Source organism: Setaria italica, chromosome IX (genome assembly GCF_000263155.2).
Source record: "Setaria italica strain Yugu1 chromosome IX, Setaria_italica_v2.0, whole genome shotgun sequence".
NCBI classification, from domain to species: Eukaryota; Viridiplantae; Streptophyta; class Magnoliopsida; order Poales; family Poaceae; genus Setaria; species Setaria italica.
Window position 1 is genome coordinate 49924947 of NC_028458.1, and position 14739 is coordinate 49939685.

The 14739-nt window shown below is 45.8% G+C and overlaps 2 protein-coding genes across 2 annotated transcripts; both read left to right on the plus strand.

Annotated features, from left to right (window-relative positions):
* Window positions 1-5447: 5447 nt before the first annotated feature.
* Window positions 5448-9361, plus strand: LOC101764871 (beta-glucuronosyltransferase GlcAT14B). Its single transcript, XM_004984684.4, has 4 exons — window positions 5448-6184; window positions 7607-7682; window positions 7773-7888; window positions 8616-9361. Exons 1-4 carry the CDS (start codon window positions 5653-5655, stop codon window positions 9128-9130), a joined length of 1239 nt encoding a protein of 412 aa, XP_004984741.1. The 5' UTR covers window positions 5448-5652; the 3' UTR covers window positions 9131-9361.
* Window positions 9362-9618: 257 nt separating this feature from the next.
* On the plus strand, window positions 9619-10993 carry LOC101764464. Its single transcript, XM_004984683.4, has 3 exons — window positions 9619-9763; window positions 10444-10627; window positions 10720-10993. Exons 2-3 carry the CDS (start codon window positions 10457-10459, stop codon window positions 10792-10794), a joined length of 246 nt encoding a protein of 81 aa, XP_004984740.1. The 5' UTR covers window positions 9619-9763; window positions 10444-10456; the 3' UTR covers window positions 10795-10993.
* Window positions 10994-14739: the final 3746 nt, after the last annotated feature.

The window sequence follows — 14739 nt, forward strand, 5'->3', positions numbered from 1 at the left end:
TTTCATGGCCAGTCATCATCTGAGTAGTTTTGTGGCCATCAAGCCCCCAAACTATGCGTCTGGTGAGCCGTAGGAGCCACGTCGAGTAGTTTTTGGCACTCAATCCCGAGCTTGGAAGCCAGTTGAGCCACTGGAGATATTCTATATAGTGATTCACGCTTAGCCCCCAAGCCTGGGAACTAGCGGAGCCATTGGAGGTACACTGAGCATCCTATCACCGAAGCTTGACTTGAAAAAAGATGCATATATTATATAGCGTATCGTAGAATTTTGGAACTACTGAAACTTATTCAGTGATGAATTTAATGTAATGTTGTGTGTCATGCTCTCGTTTCGGTCATATTTTACAAGAGTATTAAATTAGGGCTTAATAGGCTATCATATCCGTCTTGTCCATTAGCCTCCACTTTAATGTATGAGTTTTATAAATAGTCTACGTTAAATACTACTAATTAGTATCTAAATATTCGATGTGACACGTGCTAAAAATGAGCAAAAGTAACGAAACGCCCCCTAACGCTGTTTGCTCGGCGCTTGGCGTCGGCGTGTTGGCTTCGTCAGGACGTCAGGTACGACGAGTTGGTGCTGCACGCAAGCGGCTTAGAAAGGTAAAAGAAGTGGTTTAGATCACGTTGCTGGGACACAGCAGCATGCACATACCACCACCAGCACGGCACCGTGTCCGAGTGCGAGCGATTTGCGGAAATGGCCAGAGCCAGAACGGGGAGCATCAAGGCAGGGCCAGGCCAAGCGAGCACCGTCTTGAATCTCGAGGAGAGACCGGCTCTTGGCCTCTTGCTTTCGCCTCGCCGTGAGGGCGGCCGGAGTCCGAGAGGATTGGATTGGACGACGTCGAGCTGAAAGCTGCGTCCTATCGAAATTCACCGAGAGGGACGTGGCGCGCCACGCTAGTCTCTCCACCGGATTGGGCTTCTCAAGTACAATACCGCTCTTTGCGGGGTGACCAATGATGCCCGTCCGGCGACAAACCGGCGTCATTTTCTGGCTTTTTCGGAGGTGGAGGTCGTTTTCTACTAAAACGATTTGTACCGCACCTGATGAGCAGGTTTGACCCTAACGTAGGGCTAATGGGCAGATAGATGGATCATCATCGCGAGACAATTAGACAGAGCTTGCGAGAAAGGGAAGGTGGTAGGACGACGGATAGCCACTCATTCGCCACGTTTCTAACTCTTTTAATCCGTCAAAGCCTCAAAGGCGTGGCATTCCGGTAAACTTTCCCGACCTTTTCTTTTTTTTTTTCTTATCAAGACTGTGTAGACTATTCTCCCGTTCGGGACAATTTCAAATGCAGTGTAGTTCTGTCTAAAATGAAAATCACGGGGAATTTACCCTTTGAAAAAACTCCATTTCACTTTCAAACAAATACCATATTACATATTAAGATTTGTTGGTTAGCTGACTTTTGGTGGAACCTATCCACTTAGGATTTAGGTCTCCGAAATATGTACAATTTTTTTCCGGTACTAGACAACGTATGCTTCACAAGGACAAGCGTACCTGTATATGTGAACAGTGACGGAGCCAGTCATGGTCAATAGGGAGCTCTTCTTCTTTCTCCCTCTTCTTCTTCCTCATTTCTCCTAAAAAATGGAGGGGGTCAAGGGGGCCTCCATTGTTTTTAGGTGGGTAGGAGAGGCTTGAGCCTCCCCCGTGCTGGCTCTACCACTGTATGTGAACGTATATGTTTGTACTATATTTTTGTAAAGGAAAAATATAGTATAGCTCTGCCTAGAATAGAAGTCATGGGTAACTTCCCCATTGAAAACATTCATTACACTTCCAAATACTAGATTGTACTAGAGAACTGACCTTCCATCCACCTCTTTTGTCCTGATTAATATTTGACCCATGACAAAAGTAGCTTTAGTCCCAGGTCAAAAATGTGCCCCCGAAGGTCACCGCGGGGGGAGAGCTTTAGTCCCGGTTGGTGTTACAACCAAGACTAAAGACCGCCCTTTTGTACCGGTTAAAATGGCTAGAAATATCGCAGCGGGAGCGCAACCCTTTTGTCCCGGTTGGATACCAACCGGGACAAAAGGATTAGTCCCGGTTGGAAACTCCAACCGAGACAAAATTATCAACGGGACAGGTGGGTTTGTCCCGGTTGGAAACTCCAATCGGGATAAAATGCCCTCCCACGCACCCCCCTTCCCCACATTAATTTCTCCTCTCTCTCCCTCCTTTAATTTTTTCTTCTCCCGTTCCTTCTCCTTTATCTTCTCTACCACAGACGCCTCCCCCTCACGCACAGTTCTCCTCTCCCTCTCCTCCTTCTCCTACTCTTTCCCTCTCGTCCTTCTCCTCCTTCCCCTCCCCTCTCTCTCTTCCTCTCCCAGCACCTCCCGTTCTGCGGCTCCTTTCCTTCCCCCTTTGCTCGCCCCTTCCTAGCAGTGAGGAGCGACAGCGGGGCGAGGGTAGGGTGCGACGCGGGGCCGGTGTGAGTGGCAGCGTGGGGCTGGCAGGCGGCGGCGCGAGTAGAGGTGGGGCGGCGCGAGAGGAGGTGGGGCGGCGGCCGGCGGCAGAGGCGAGGCAGTTTGGGAGGCGCGGGGAGGAGCCGCTGGCAGGGAGGAGGCCGGGAAGGAGCGGCGCAGTGCGGCCGGCAGGGAGGAGGCCGGCGGGGTGGAGGGTCGATGTGGGCGGCACGGGGGCTCGATGGCGGCGGCGCGGGGGTGGGCGCGGGCGGCGGAGCTGGCGCGGGCAGCGCACGGGCGGCGGAAGCCGGCAGCGTGGGAGCCGAAGCGGGCCTCCGCCCGTCGGTGCTTTTTGTTTAATTTTTTTGAAAACTCCTTTTGTCCCGATTAGTTTTACCAATCGGGACTAAAGGGTGTCTTTGGTCCCGGTTGAGCGACCCGGGACTAAAAACCCTCATTTTTTTCTCAATTGCTTTATCCCGGATGGATTTTCGGGAGATTTGACTCCTACCAACCGGGACTAAAGGTGAGCTTTCTACCGGTGTGAGCTTGGTTAGGTTCTTTTTTACGGAACCCGTTTACCATGGTTGGAGTCTTTGACACAATATGGATACTCATATTAGACTAATATTTTTTCAGTGGTAGACGATGTCTTTAAAAAAATAAAAAGAATAAAAAAGAGAAATACTAAGATTTTCTTTTCCTTCGAAAGAAGAGAAACGGGGCTTGAGGAGTCAATCGGATGGACAAAAAGAAGTCAGCGAACATCCATTTGGGCCTCCCTCTAGATGGGCCTTGAGGAGGCGCACCTTAGCACGCTCCGGCCCATAACCAGCCCACTCGAGAGCGGAAGGCCGAACTTTGTCTTTTCTTGCCACAAAAGCTACAGCAGCCAACTTGGATTTTGCCAACATTTCCTATGTGCAGACTGCAGACTACTCCATGATACATACATTTTGCTTGGATCAGCGCACAGTTGCCTCATTTGGGCATGCCTTCGCCCTTCAACCGGATGAGACGACATCTATATCTGGATGAGCATGCTGCAGGCAATCGCCACTACTCCGTATATCTTAGAATCGACAGTCTCTGGGCTGCAGGAGCTTGATCGTTCCATGCATCTGAATGCAACAAATTCTGCTGCAGTTCTAAGCAAGAAGTAGCTGGAGATTCTATTTGAGCGGTTCTGTGGTATCTCCTATTTCTTTTCGTCTTTCATGGACGAATGTGTTACATCAAATCCATGCCTTCCTTGCTTTTGGAGTTCTATTTTGTCCTGGCTGATGGAGATCAGCGTTACAGGTTCACAAGCGCAACAGCACTGACGACAAGATACCCGCATCGAATATTCGAACGTTAATTAGGAGGACTAAACATGACATAATTATAAAAGTAATTATATAGATGGAGGCTAATTCACGAGATAAATCTATTAAGACTAATTAATCCATCATTAGCACATATTTACTGTAGCACCATATTATCAAATCATGGACTAATTAAACTTAATAGATTCGTCTCGCAAATTAGTCTCCACTTGTACAATTAATTTTATAATTAATCTATATTTAATACTTCTAATTAATATTCAAATATTCGATGTGATAGGAATTTTAGGAGGTGCTAAAGAACCAAATACCCCTAAACCGCATTGGCCGGGGAAAATACTCTAGTTTCTGCCCATCTACCCACTGCGCCTGCACCGATGGCAACAGGATAAAATAACTTCACTGAGTTGCTGTCCCTGCACGCTTTCAGCTTCACATGAGCGGAACAAAAAATTAATTGGCACAGTGATCCTACACGACACGAGAAAAGCTAGCCTAACAAGAGAGGAGGAAGAGAACTTTGCATTCAGGCTGGATAAGGCTAGCATATAAAGACTTCTCATGTCACCCACACCTGACAGTTCATCAGATAACAAAAACTATTAGCTACTCAGGCTGCACAAATAATGGCGTGGGCTCCACTTGATCAAAGGCTAATAACCTTTATCTTGGTAGCGCCGGTACATGACTTGATGTATCATCATCATGGCCGAAATCATTGTCATCTCCTTCCAGCATCTTGGAGTGACACCACATGCCCACTGGATCTTTCTGTTGGATTGGAACCACTCTATTACAGGCCACAATATAAAGTCGCCAGAAATCGTAGTACAAATTCAATAGCTTTTGTTTTCTCTCTCATTTTCTCTTGAGATGACCTCTGAATGAATGAGTGAATAGGTTTGGTGAAAAGCATAGGAAGATGGAGGAGTTTATGATCAGGTCGCCGCTTTTGATGACGAATTTCCGGGCACGGCCAACAAGGAGTGTTTTAGTCGCGTAGCAGTACGGACATCACTGGCAACGAGACTGTTGCATTTGACCTGGGCGAGCTTTTTTGCTTGCAGTTAACGCATCCTGTCACGCGGTCACGCCCCACTTGCTCCGTAAAAAAAATACAGCGCTGCCGGGCCGGGCCGGCCGTACGCCTAAGCAAACCGGTCCACGCGCCGTAGAGCGTGGATGGAGACGATCCGTGATTCCGTGTCGCTGCGCAGAGGTCCCCGTTCTGCGTCGTACGGCAGCAGCCGGCAGATCACGGGCCAATGCGGTCTATGTTGGCCTACTGCTGGCACAGCGACAGTGCCAGGTACGTAGCTCAACAACTGATCAAGATCAAGGATAGGCATCTGTTGCAACTGATCGCGATCAGCCTTGGTTGGACCGCATCAAACTCTTTCGCCATCAGCCTTGGTTGGACCGTAGTCTCTACACCAGACGCGTGCCCCGCAAGCTTCTGGTAGTGGTAGCCATCGGAGATCGGCATTGTTGTCTACGCGGTTTTTGCGAGTGAGAACACCCAGATTAACTATGAACGAAGCAATTCGCCTTGCTAACTCTGTGTCTCTGTTTGTCTGAGTCGGTGAGTTCAATGGGCAATGGCCCTCGCTTTGGGCTCCGGAGTTTGGACTTTGGAAGGACTCCCTCCAGTGAGGCAGCGGCCGGCCGGCAATAATTAGGACACGGCACACGCTGCGCCCGTACAGCCTGCGCACCGCCCGCCCGATTTCCTTGCACGAAACGCCGCTGCTGCGGCCACACCTCACCTACATCTCGCCTTCTGTCCGTCTGTCTCCACCAGCCACCGAGCGCCCAGCAACCGCCCGGCCCCCGAGCGAATGCCGCGGGAGCTCTAGTCCCCGGGGCGAGGCGCGGCCCGACACGGACCCATGAGGAAGCAGCCGCCGGCGCACCGCCTCCGGTGGATGCGCGCTCTGCTCCTCGCGCTCCCGCTCCTCTCGCTCCCCATCCTCTACGCGGCGCTCGGCGCGGCGCGCTCCTCGCCGTCGCCCGTGTCGTCCTCGGCGCCGGGGTGGCAGCAGCAGCAGCAGCGGCACCGGAGGCCGCCCGAGCCGCCGCCGAGGCTGGCGTACCTCATCACGGGCGCGGGGCCCGGGGACGGGCCGCGGATCCGGAGGCTGCTGCGGGCGCTCTACCACCCTTGGAACTGCTACCTCGTTGGGGTGGCCGGGGAGGGCGACCGCGCGGATCTCGAGGCCTTCGTGCGCGCCCAGGAGGCGCCGCGCCGGTACGGGAACGTGCGGGTGGCGCTCGCGGGGGAGTGGGGCGCCGTCTCGCGGAGGGGGCCAACCGAGCTCGCCGCCACGCTCCACGCCGCCGCCGTGCTGCTCAGGGAGTTCGAGGGCTGGAGCTGGTTCATCAACCTCAGCGCCTCCGATTACCCGCTCATGCCCCAAGATGGTAAAATTCAGCTCACAAGATTGTTCTATCAATTGCAAACTATGAATGCATTTATGTTTCGGCATACAACATCGTAGCATCATGCTAAATTGGATGTATCACCCGTTTTAGATGCCATAGACTACGGATTGTGTGTCTAAAAAATGGCCCAGTTTAGTTACCTTATAGTAATTTTGTAATGTCATTTGATTTAGAGTATGGTGTCAAGTTCTTGTCATATCGTGTGATGGTAATTTCATATCTTTGAGCACCAAAAAAATTGTTATATGTGCTGTCCCAAGAAAGAAAATTGTTACATGATATTGAATTCTTCTTGCCACTGTGCTTGCTATATAGTAAATTCTAGTTAGAGGAGTTTAGTGTTTTCAGGTTATATAGCAAACTCTAGTCGGAGGAGGCTGTCTCTTCATTTCATTTAGGAAACTTTTGAGTCATGCGGTTTCTTTGTGAACTACAGTCCACACTTTATTTTTTTTTTGTTTGAGTTTCCTACCTGTTTCACCAGCTGTTAGCTGCTTGTGTATGCTCTGTTCCAATTTATTTCGTGCTAGTGGCTTCAAACGTAGTATCTCTGCAAGGTGCCAAGGGGACAGGTTTTGAATTGTATAGCTTCATCTGGTCAGTTTATTGTGGGGTATTGAATAGTAGTGCTTATGATTCCTCATTTAATGAGGCCCAGATTATTGAGAACCAAGTTCAGACTAGAGAGATAGCATAAATACGGACTGTGTTGGGCTTGCCTGCTTTGCCAATTCCCATGCAAATTGTTTATCCAGACAGCGTAAATACTAAATACAAACAGATAAACTGAACATAAGCTACTCCTGAATCCTGGAAATATCTAACAAACAGATTTAATAGCATAAGATTCAGTTTTCTATGGTTAACATAAACACTTCTGTGAGCCTCAATGCTTGCTTAATACCTTCTCTTATAACCCTGCGACAGTGCTTAGGACTATGTCAAGCAAATCAACTGATACACCATAACAGAGGGCAGCAGTTTGGTTCTAAAACATGCTCCTACAATTCTTGGCAAAAGCCAGAGAGTCAAACAGCTGGGCCAAGCTTAAAATCCATCTTAATGCGTAACCTAAGCAGTAGGCTACATAATAATCATCACGCATGGATTATTTTAAGTTAAAGCCTTTCCCTTCATCAAATCAATAACTGTAAATGCTGGGTTTCATATATTAGTAATAATACTTTTTTGACATTGAAGGACTGTTGCTAAAAGGAAACTTGTTCAAGCTTCTGGACTTACTTAAATTCCTTAAGATATCTGTTGAATTGTTCCAAAATCACTAACATGTACCTAACATTTTGGTTTGTAGTACAATACGTTTTGAAGTGCTCCACTGAAATAACTGATTCTGTCTACCTAAGTTACTAATGTTCATGTGGTTGCCTTTATATGTTTCAGACATCCTTCATATCTTCTCATATATTCCAAGAGATCTGAATTTTATTGAGCACACAAGCAATATTGGTTGGAAAGAGTAAGCATATTCTTTCTCTGTTCATTTATGGCTCCAAATTCTTAACCACTTTTTTTGTTCTTTATTGTGATTCTCGGGTTGCATGTGCAGGTATCAAAGGGCAAGACCAATTATTGTAGATCCAGCATTGCAGGTCCCAAATAAAACTGAGGTTATAACAACAAAGGAGAAAAGGAGTCTGCCATCTGCTTTCAAAATATTTGTAGGTACTGTCTGCTGTCTGTACTGAATCCCTGTTTGACTGATCAAATGGCCTGTTCCAATGCCCTGTAGCAGGAAAGTCTTCATTGTTGCAGTGTTTCCTGGTTGTCTTTTTGTGCCCTCAAGTAGAATCTTATCAAGCAAACTAGTGATAGATTGTGTTCCATCTATTATACAATATGGATTGGATGGCATATATTAGATAAACTATCAGTTGTAGGTCTGTCTAATTTTCACAGTGAAGTTATTATTTGGTTGTGGAGTGCTTTGATAATAGAAACACCCATTATGTCTCACATATAATATGGTACCTCTAAAGTCTAAACACTTCTAAAAGGAAATAGCTGCATGGAGTCAGGCTGGTAGAAAAATCCTCCACCAAATGACCTTTCGGGGATAAGATGCTGCCTCTGTGCCTTATGATCATTATGATGCTGGTGTAATATGTTGGTTAAGACTGTTGGAATGCTGCCTGATGATCATTATGATGTTGATTGCTTGCCCAATCACGGTTTCACCACAATTTTTGGCACCTGACATCATCAGTGCTCTGCCTGGTACTTAGTTTGTAGTTGAGGGGAAAAAAGGTGTATTGATGATGTGGATATTGATCAAATTTTTTAGTTGTGTCGAATCCTTTCTATTCTGAATCACCCAATGCTCTTCTTCTTCTTCTTCTTGAGTTGTACTTAGCCGATCATTTCTAAGGAAGACTTTATGCTCTTGATGCAGGTTCATCTTGGGTTGTACTTAGCCGATCATTCCTGGAGTTTTGCCTATTGGGATGGGACAACCTTCCTCGCACATTACTAATGTATTTCACCAACTTCCTCTCATCTTCAGAAGGCTACTTCCACACAGTGATCTGCAACTCAGAGTACTACCAGAACACCACCATCAACAGTGATCTGCGTTTCATGGCGTGGGATAACCCCCCTCGGACGCACCCTGTCAATCTCACAACAGAGCATTTCGACTCAATGGCGAACAGCGGGGCGCCATTTGCGCACTCCTTCGCTAATGACAATTCGGCCCTGGATATGATCGACGCCAAGCTGTTGGGGCGAGCACCTGACCGCTTCACCCCGGGTGGATGGTGCTTGGGTAGCTCTGTAGACGGGAAAGATCCGTGTACATTCTCTGGGAGGTCCTTTGTTCTCAGGCCGAGCAAAGGCTCGGCCAAGCTAGAGAAGTTGTTGTTGAAACTTTTGGAACCTGATAACTTCAGGCCTAAACAGTGTAAATAACACTCATTTTACATGGTAGCCAGTTTTTATAGTTTTTTTGGGGTAGTGTTCAGAGGTCAAAGTGTTGATGGAATCGTTCTGATTGTTGCGGCAGTAGGCATAGAGGTGTGTTGTATACTTGCAACTGGAAAGCTCAACGCAAAAGTGATTGAGATCATACATGTACTCTTGCTGTTTCATCTGTTCCATGGATTGCAACAACCAATGATATTCAGAGTTTACAATTCAGCAGTTCCAGGGTTTGCAGGACCTACCCTGCCCTCTCTTTGATGCCAAACTATTCGGTTCATGCGTTTTTTGATTTGGCGAAATTTGTGTAAAATTTCTGCAAAGGCGCTGTAACAGTTTTGCACCAGAAAGGTGTGCAGTGTGCTAACTGGTGTTTTTGCCTCCTGACGCCTGAACATGGGCCTTTTTGTTCATACGATGGCCTTCATGGGCCTCAACATAGCCGGACTCTTCTCAAATAAGCCCACTTATCTCAAGCCACTTAAAAAAGCTCAACTGGACCCCGCTTTCCAGAAACTGCTCGTCCGATCTCAAGAGCGCCGCCTCCGCAGTCCCCCCCAAGGCCCCAACCCCGTCGACGCGGCGGCCGCGCCCCCATCGCTCGTCGGCGTCTCATTTCTCGAGGTACGCCTCCATCCCCTCATCTCCCGCTCCCTTTCTCCGTCAAGGCTTACCCCTCCGGACCGGTGCTTCGCCCCGCCGCGGTAAGAAACCCCCACCCACCGGCGGCTGCCACTCTTTAGATCCCACCCGTCTGTCAGCCTTGGCCTGCCGTAAGCCATGAGTCCGCCTCTGCGCCGGGGCGTTCCTCCTCACCGCAGATCGGCTGCTGCTTCCGCGCCGTGGAGGTGTTTCCGACTTTCCGCCTGTTGGGATGGGACAGCTTTGCAGACGCCTGCAACCTGTTCGACCGAATGCTTCTGCGAAGGATATTAGTCTCACCTAACCGTATCGAGGCTTGTGTGCTATTGTTCAGTTTCATGCTCGTGTTCGTCTTCAATTGTTCTGTTGATTGAAAGTTGCTGTACCTCATAGAAATGGTCTATCTAGTGAGAATCACATAGCCCTAATGCTTTGATTGCTTTCTGCTGTTCAAACCAGTATGCTTTATACTGGATAATACGTGATGTTGGCTAGTAAACACCATTCGTTCAACTTTTGCCCTTGTATTTGTTCAAACATTTCATCCCCCATGTTGATTTGTTCCCCCTTTTGAATTATTACTGTATTGGCCTGGTGGGTTTTAGGGCTATTTGCATTATTTGCTCTTGAGCTAATCACACAAATTGATGACATATATGAAGGTGAAGCAGCAGAATGGGTCGGAAGGCTGGTGCTTTGTACATAAACCCAAAGAAGTTTGGTGCTGTTGCAAAGCCTTGCATGGTAGAAATGGTGGCCTTCCTCAACTGCCTGGCCTTAAACAAACAGGAAGATGACAAGTGCGTGAGGCAGAAGGATCTCTTGGTTATGTGCACTCAGACCCAGGTTATGATCTACATCCTTGTTTAGTGTTTTGCATTCTTACGCTTTCTCAGCAATCCTTCAGCTGCTAATGCCTGCTTGTGACGTAATTGCAGAAAGGGAAGCCAAAGAACGCCGCAAAGACCATCAATTACCATCTGCAGCGACTTGGGCGAGACAAGTTCCTCTAGGTTCAATGGTTTTGAGATCATTTTCTCATCAAGCTCGCTGCCTTGTATTGAGGGCCGGAGGGCAATTTTTCTCTCAAAGTATTTTTACTAAAACGGGGCAGTAATATGTTTGTTTACATTGGACAAATGGTCAGCCAATAATTCTATGTCAAACATTAATGTATCAGTAGTATATTGATATGGTTTGCTTCTCTTGCTATAAAGGCACTTTGTTGCTAGCCCTGCTAGTGGGGGTGTACCCGCCCCTCACCCACCCCTACCCGCAGCAGCTAATGTTAATCACCCGCCCCAACCCCACCCCAAAAATAAATTAATCATCCTGCCCCACCCCGCCTCATAAAAATGGGTACCCATGGCAGTTGCATGCTATTAATTTATTTTTCCAGAGCTACAGCTAAAAAAACAAGTGTCTTAAGCTACAGTTAAAAAAACAAAACAAGTCTCTTGATCTACATAATAGACACTTCAGAAGCCATGCCCAATCAAAACCCACTGTCTTCTAGCTGCTCGCCCTGGTTTCTTTGACTTCTTCCCAATGGTTTCCCAGCTACCATCTGTATACAGAATAGGATTATACAGTGAAAGATACAATACAACAATCTTAACAATCATCTATGAATAATGGTACTCTCAATGCTGTAATAATCATATGTGAAGCATGTCACAATATTCAACTTCAACAAAGATGTTACTTCTGCAACTCACATAATTGGGGAAGATAACCATGTCAACATTGTCAGGAACGTCTAAAAGCAATCGCCTTAGAGAGTACTGGGAGCAGAGGAAGCAACAGTTTGGGATTTGAACCACAGAGCACAAGCTCAATTCTGGAGAACAGTGTGTTCCCATGGACAGATGTCGGATAAGAAAAAGATTCAAGAGCTCACTTAGTAGAGGAACTTAAGTGGCCTGACTTGCTCCATGGAACCTTTGCTGAAACAACCATAGCCATGCAGGCAGAGAGCCAATTCAACATGGAAGGGATATGTGCTTCTTGGTACCAGAATCAGCAGCCACAGCAACAGCTGCAGGCAGCACCAGACATGTATGACAAGGACCTGCAAAGAATGCAACTGTCTTTTAAGAATATCTAGGCCTTATGTTCCACCATATGGAACAGAGCATACCAGCAGAAGCAGAAACTTGTAATTTTCACAGATTGATGAGCAGAACTATGCTGAGCTGCTCACATAGATACAGCATGGAAATGTTTACAGCTTGGTGCCAAGTGGTGGTGCATGAGCATTTAACATGACATGTTTACAGCTTGTATAGTGTAACAAATTATGGCACTGAGTATTGGACTATGGAGAAAAATATGGATAAAAAAATTGCAAGATGCATACAAACAATGCTACAGTAGGATTAAGATCTAAAGTAGGAGTTGGGTTGGAGTTGCTCTAAGATGCTGTCATCACAAAAATGGACAGAGTAACAAACAAGTAGCAGACTGCTAACTATATGAAGAGTTAGCACAGAGGACATTGTGTGGGTACCTTTAAGAGTCATTTGAGCTTCTTCGAACTCAAAGAGGCATCATTATCTCAGGTGGCTGCAGATGCAAAGAGGCATACTGGAGACATCAGTACATGTATATGCAGTAAACAAGTTGCAAAGATATAACTGTCTTAGTAACATACTAATATGTTCAAAAGAAAAAATCTGGATGCAGCTCAGCTCAGAAACCTCAGTTAGTAAAAATTAACTTCATTGGTGGGATACTTGTACATCCAATCTTTGCAACAGACCAAAGCTTCAAGAGTTTCTGGTGTCATTGAGCTTCGATTGTCACTAAGAATCCGACCACTCAAGCTGAATGCTGATTCAGAAGAAACGGTGCTGAGTGGAATTGCTAAGAAATCGCGTGCCATCGCTGACAGCACAGGGTACTTGTTGGAGTTTGTCTTCCACCAAGTCAGAATTTCAAAATTTTCATCTGTTCTCACTGGTGGTTCATCTAGATATGCATCAAGTTCTGATTTTTCAATCCAAGTCCCCCTCCTCTGATGCCTATATTCAGCAAATTCTTGTTCTAGTCTTCTTTTTCCAAGAACTAGCACCGGAGAACGGTTCACTATGCTCCTGGACGCACCAGTTTGTGATACTACATTTGTATCATTTTGTCTAATAACCTCTTCATGCTTCCTGAAATACAGGCGAAGCTACTCTTTAGCCTGATTTTTGCTCAAGTCAATGTCAATAAAGTTCCTGCACACCTTCTCATAAAATAAGTCTAAGAAGTCAACTTTTGTTCTTGGATCAAGTATGCTGCAAATAACAAGGACCATATTGTAATTTCCATTCCAATACTTATCAAATTTCCTCTCCATTGCTTTTGCCAAATTTGCGATAACCTCATCCTTGTACCATTCTGGACTATTTAGAGTTTGATGGATACAAAGCACATTATCCAGGAACATGTGGGAAGTAGCGTATCTATTAGCTGAGAACGCCCTGGTAGTTTCTTCAAAAACTCCAAAAAACTCACTAATATACTCAACTTTGCTAAACTCATCTTCAGTTGGAAATGGTTGCTAATTTGCTTGGGCATATCGCTTCAAGACGATCTTGTACTTTACTGCCTCCATAATCATGGCATGGGTTGAGTTCCAACGGTTGGGAACATCAAGGACTAAACCAGCCTTTGCAGCAAGACATTCCCTTTGAGCTATCTCATTGAAATCCTGGATACGCGATGGTGATGAGTTAATGTGCCTAATCAGGTCTCTTATCAACTCTATCACAACGCTAACAATGTTCATACCATCTTGGACAAGAATGTTGAGTATATGAGCACAACATCTAACAAGAAGATGCTCACCACCAAATAACATGTCAGACTTTCCACTTTCTTGCAAAAGATCACAAGCTGCCTTGTTATTTGCTGCATTGTCGAGTGTGATGGTAAACATCTTCTCTTTGATACCATAATCTGTCAGAACAGCTGTAATGGCTTCCTCAATAGCTACACCCGTATGTGGATACTTCAGATCCTTAAATGCAATTATCCTTTTCTTCAAAACAAAATCAGGGCCAATATAGTGAGCTATCACGCAAATATATCCCAACTTTTGGTTTGATGTCCAAAGATCAGATGTGAAGCAAATGTGAGAGTTAAGACTCTGAAGTTCACTTCGTAATTCTATCTTTGCTCTCTCAAACTTAGCAACACATTCATTACGAATCATTTGTCGCCCTATGCATCTGAATGCAGGTTGCAATGACTCCATCCAAGGCTCAAACCCTTCATCATCAAACTTTAGGAAGAGCTACAGCCGGCGGTGTCAACAATTCACAAACCCTTCAAGCAGGTTGAGTTAGAGGACGAAGTTCTGCAGAGCGTGAAGAGCTACAGCGGTTTAGGGTGACAACCCACTTGCCACAATCTGAATCAGTAAGGAACAAATATATTCAGATTCCTGTTCTCATCTTTTATGAGTTATTATAGCGGTTTAGGGTGACAGCCAACTTGCCACAATCTGAATAAGTGAGGAACAAGATCATATATTCAGATTCCTGTATTTGTCTTTTATGGTCGAAGGTATGGTTTTAAGTTGGTATACTTTTGGACTATGACATTTGAACTTGGAGCAGCAAACTTTCCAATATCAGATTGAATTAATATATGAATCGTTACAGTTACAGTGAAAACCCTTTTATATTCAGATTTTTTTTCAGCCTGAATGATTGATAGCTCCTCGGTACTGTATTACACTACAGACGTTCGACGGAATATCATTATTGTCCACCTCAGTTGAATAAGATCCGGTGCTCCTATTCTTAAGTTTCAGAATCCTTATTATTATTCCCTCCGTTCCAAATTGATAGATAAATTTTGCTATGTATCTAGATATAATGTATATCTAGCAAAAATCATATATCTAGAAAAATTAAAATAATCTACAATTTAAAATGTGAAAATAACCTACAATTTGAAACGGAAGG